At 33.5% G+C, this 5487-nt stretch overlaps 1 protein-coding gene across 1 annotated transcript; it reads left to right on the plus strand.

Moving 5' to 3' along the window:
• The first annotated feature begins 2774 nt into the window (after positions 1-2774).
• LOC127129731 (sulfated surface glycoprotein 185) lies at positions 2775-3272 on the plus strand. The gene has a single exon (XM_051058861.1). It carries the CDS (start codon positions 2775-2777, stop codon positions 3270-3272), a length of 498 nt encoding a protein of 165 aa, XP_050914818.1.
• The last annotated feature ends 2215 nt before the right edge of the window (positions 3273-5487 follow it).

The following is a 5487-nucleotide window of genomic DNA, read 5'->3' on the forward strand; positions in this document are numbered from 1 at the left end:
CTACAGTTATGCTTATCCACCAATTTCCTCAATTGCCAAGAATCTTCATATGGTAACTTCCCACAGTATACATTCCAATCATACCCTTCTTTACATATCACTCTTACCCGTTTATCATTTTTAGAGAACCTCGAATCCCTTCATGACTGAACTGCATATGAAGTAATTGCCTCTTTAAAATCATTCTTTGTTGCAAAATAGGTTCATAATTCCCATTTGTAGCCTGGCATGTTTTTGGGCATTTCGAAAACATGATACTTCTTCCTATGCCAATTACTTCCATCATCAATTTCACACCCACTCTCTAATTCATCAGTAACGCCTTTACATTCCTTACTAGCACCTTCACATTCCTCACCATCACCTTCGCACTCCTCACTATGTTTTTTGCCTTTACCTTTTGTCTCATTGTCATAACCCAATAGATGTGTAATATTCTCTTCCACTAAACCATCATTGTCTTCATCTGAATCTTGAAAGGCAACATCTAAGGAACTGTCATACTGGAAACTCACATCATCACTATCACTCATATCCTTAGCCCCATTAACTTCAATATTATTCTCTCCTACCTTACCCTTACTCATATCCTCAGCCCCATTAACATCAACATTATTATCTCCTACCTCACCCTCACTCATATCCTCAGCCCCATTAACATCAACATCTGTGCCTCCAACCTTAGCCTTATTCAAGTCACTTACACCATCTGCTTTACCATTGAGAACATCTTCAACCATCTTTCCAATGACATCTTCAGTTTCATCCACATTAACTACAACTTGTCAGTTTCATCATCTATAGGTCCACCATAGTAATCAGGTTAAGAAACTGAATGTTGCACTTACAAATGAACACTCTTATGTACCTTACATAAACCAATTATCTCTTGGGCACCTTTATCACCACTCAACGTAAACAAACTAATTGTTGAGTCCTTGTATATTACTGTTCCAGATTCCTCATATCCCAGTTCTTTAACAATCCTTAGCACCTCAAAATAACCCCACTTATCAACATCACACTTCACCTCAGCAACTGAACCCCAATTACTTGACTCATCATCACCTTCGGAAAAAAACCATGTGTATAACCATGTGCACATATTCATCCATAATATACCTAAAAGTTACAACATTTTGAACCAGGAACACAAAACCCTAAAATGCAAAACCAGATGAACCCTAAACTAGAATTGAGCGAAGATTAAAACGAAAAAAACGAACATTACCAGTATTATAGAAAGATGAGAAATCTGGGTGCTTTGTTCATTCTTTCTAAGTTCTCCGCTCTTCGTTGTTTCTTCGTTCTTGGTTCAACTGTTCTAGGTTTGACAAAGATGATGTATGAACTGGATTTGAGCAAGATGACACACGTTCTGGATTTGAGAGAGATATGAGGATAAAGGTGTTGCTTTTATGTATTACCTTGCGAGATTATCATAAACGCATACACGTGTGTGCCACATATGCATCTCAATTGACTTTGACTAACTTTTTGGATAGTAAGAATAACCGTGAACTACTTTGAATAACTAAGAGATCAAAATGATACTTTTTAAAATTAAGGGACCAAACTAAACCTAGAGCTAAAGATACCGAAAAAAAGGATAATAAGCCTTTTTAAAACTTTAATTTTCATTCAATTATTCATTTAAAGTCAAATGACCTTAAACCCTTTTCAACCTTCCTTATTAAAATCCGAATTTATTTTTAAAATATACACACACGCGCCACTCTATAAAGACTACACATTTATGTTTTTTAATTGATTTGATTTTCTTTGGACAAAATTCACGTAAACAAAAGCCACTCATAATAAGTGTTTTTAATAAAATTAGTTATATTTGGTGTGAAAGCGATGTACATGGCTATTATATCCCACAAGTCGTTAAAATCCACCGCTTCAATTCCCATCTCAATTTGTATAAGTTGCTGATAACAAATTAGGCCGCAAATAAATACCAATAAAATTAAATTAGTAGCAGAAAAATAATGATATTTATACTAGACCGTAAAATTATAATAAACAGTAAAATATTATAATAATAAAATATATTTTTTAAAATAATATAATTTTTAAAAAATTAAGAAATACTAATATAAAATTGTATAATTAATGAATTTTATAACTTCATTAACTAATATTTTATATTATATAAAATTTTGTTTTAGTATTAACAATTATTGTTTATTAATCAACTTCAATTAATTAATCAAATTTATTTTAATATCTGAATATTTATTAATTAATTTTATTATTTTATTAACTAACGTTTTATGTTTTATATTTTGTTACTTAATTTTAATTTATTACTAAAAGTCACTATACACTTTTCACACACACATATAACTATTCATATTCAATATTTTCATAACTACTCGTGCTAAGTTCATTGTTCACTGTTTACCATATTTATGATAGTCTAGTAAGGAGGTTATTAGTATTATTGAGGTGTCAATGTTTAATGAGTGTTTTTAACACGTTTATATACTTCGTACCAAGTGTAACTGATTAACCATACTCCATTCGGCACATATGCGCGATGAAAAAAAAACAATAAAATTGTGTGTTTCTTAAGCATTGGTCGCTAAATTTGATAATGAGACAATGCCTTAGAAGGTAAAACACCGACAATTGGTGCGGTCACCAATATTTTGCTATAAAAAAACCAACTCAGAATCCTCAATTTGGTGATACAATAGTAACACTAATTTACTTTTTCTCTTGCTCTCAAGAAAAAGAAAAAAAAACAATTCCCAACGTAAAATCTTATGGCTACTTCACTTCCTTTCTTGCTTATCTTCATGCTTTCATTTTCATTTTCAGCCAACACCAAAGCTACATCGGTAGCAAAAGACCAAGTTCCATGCACAATGTGCATTGAGTGCGAGAATCCTTGTCAACCTCTACCACCTCCACCTCCACAAGTGATTGAGTGTCCACCACCGCCAGCACCAGCACCGCCGTCACCGCCTCCACCAGCGATCGTTGAATGTCCGCCACCGCCGCCTCCGAAGTTACCGTGTCCAAATAATTGTGAATTTCCACCCCCACCACCACAGTATTCATATATTTCACCCGGGACACCATTTACTTACTATGTACCACCAGATTATGAGGACAAGAGTAGCGGTGAAACGATGATGCCATTTCAAGCAACACTCTTCTTGAATCCGAATTCACATTCTGTGTACTCCATGATTCATCGGTGCTTGATTTATGTGGTGTTTCTTTGCTTTCCTTATTGTTTAGTTGTTCACTTTTGGTAAATGATTAATTTGGGTGTAATCTTGGTCCTTAAACTAATAGTCTTTACGGGATCCACGTGGAGTAGCTGGCTCTATTATGTTTAGTTAGTTTAGATATAATATTCTTGCCTAAGAATTTTGAATAAATAAAAGTCTAGCCATAAATAAATGAAACTACTAGTATTATTATTAAGATTATTGAGTTATTGTTACTTAAAAATATATTTACTCAACAAATAGATTCAAAGATCAATTTAAGATTTAGTGAGATGCTAAGGGTGTTGACAAATTAAAGACGATTTAAGTTTCAATCCAATACAAGTTTTAGGAAGAAGATGAAGATTCTAACCCAAGTTGATATATAAGAGAGAGAGTATGTGATTCTGAATTATATTTTAAATCAGTTATCAAGTGTCAAAAGTTTCGAAAGTCAAAACTGTTTTAAAATATTTGAAAGACGAACATGCATCTCTTGTTAATGATCAGATATAGTTGAGTGTCATATTTATTTCGGTTCAAAACTTGAAATTGATAATTTGAAAGGATGGTTAACACAACTCTTCATCAATCAATAAAGGATAAGGTTTTAGAAAATCAAATAAGAAAAATGTATTTTTCAATTGAAAAAATAGAAAGAATAATTCTCCTAAAGTGATTTGTCATTATTATGGCGAAAAATGTCGTATTAAGCCTGTATGTCACATTAGGAACGCAAACATTTGTAGTTGTTTCAATGTTTATCAACTTTTTTCATAAAGAACCTGATCACGTCACGAGGTAATATCTTAGGTAAAAGTATTGTGGGAAATCTCACAATCACCGTAGATGGTATGTGCTTTTGGTTAAAAGACTTAAACATAACCTTTTAAACATTAGTCAGTTATGTGACAAAGGATATTCTATCATTTTTGGTATTGTCTAATTGAACGCAAAGATGATAAGAAGTTGGTGTTTTAAGAGTTCTAAGGTTCATGTCATTTATATGTTGAGCCTAGATGATCTATCTATTTACCGTGAAATTTGGTATACAAAGACAAGTTTGATTTTACTTAAGGGATTAAACTCGAAAATATCTTGGGACGAATTTGTGCATAAATTGTATGTTTTGAGAGATTTTTACAATGAATATCAAGAACATCGAATGTAAAAATAATGCAGTAAAGTCTAAATAAAAAGGAAAAGTTAAAGGAAAAGATCAACTTTATAAATGGAACGTGAGTACATACATTGAAAACTCGTTTCTCACATTCACAGTTGGATACTTTGAGTGTGTAATGTGTAAAATAGTGGACCTTTAAAACTATAAACGAACACTGCTTATATATATTAATCATAACATAACCGTATACAACGGTCGACTTAGAAAAACTTGCTACGTCTTCAACTTCATGCAACCTTAGTCTTTGACAGGTCCCCACGTGTCCTCAGATAACTGTATGATCTTATCCAACTTTCTTCGATAAAAACATGATAGCCGCGTCAACTAATAACCTCAAATTTCAGTAAGTCTTTTACTTCGACCAGGGTCTTCAAAGGACTTCTCGACCAACTTCCCAACCCCTTTCGATATGAAATTCTTCTTAAAAGGTTATGTGGTCCTTTGGTCGAAAATGACCACTTCGATTCTGGGTGAAGCCTTGAATTTCCACTATAACCGGATTCGACCCTGAATTCTCACGTTTATCACCTGTGTTGAAAATATGAGGTAACAAATTGCCCCCCAAAACGCCATTTTTGACCGCACAAGTGTCGAAAGGGAGAAGTGTGGCATTTTTGAACACTTTTCGACACTATTCAGACCATTTTGCTGACGTCAACGTCATTATTGTTCCTTTTTACAAACGTCTACTCAACATGTTTTTTTTGCAGCAAAAACCATCATTGTTTCTACTTCCTATGAGAGTGGGAAGTTACTTTCGTATCCCACTAACTCTTCCACTTCCTGGAGAGGAACTGTCTCCTATTTCCATGCAAATGCCACTTGTCAGACGATTACCCATTTGAAATTCTGGTATCAGATATGAGATGTCGAAGGTAATGTCACGACACTAATATCTGAACAACAAGTGAAATATAAACAGGATAAAAACAGAAAAACAATTGAACAAGTGAAACAAGTAATTGTTAACCCAGTTCGGTGCAAACTCACCTACGTCTGGGGGCTACCAAGCCAGGAAGGAAATCCACTAAACAGAATTAGTTCAAAGACTCTCAGTAAACAACTTCAAGTTACAGT

This window comes from Lathyrus oleraceus, chromosome 3 (genome assembly GCF_024323335.1).
Source record: "Lathyrus oleraceus cultivar Zhongwan6 chromosome 3, CAAS_Psat_ZW6_1.0, whole genome shotgun sequence".
NCBI lineage: Eukaryota > Viridiplantae > Streptophyta > Magnoliopsida > Fabales > Fabaceae > Lathyrus > Lathyrus oleraceus.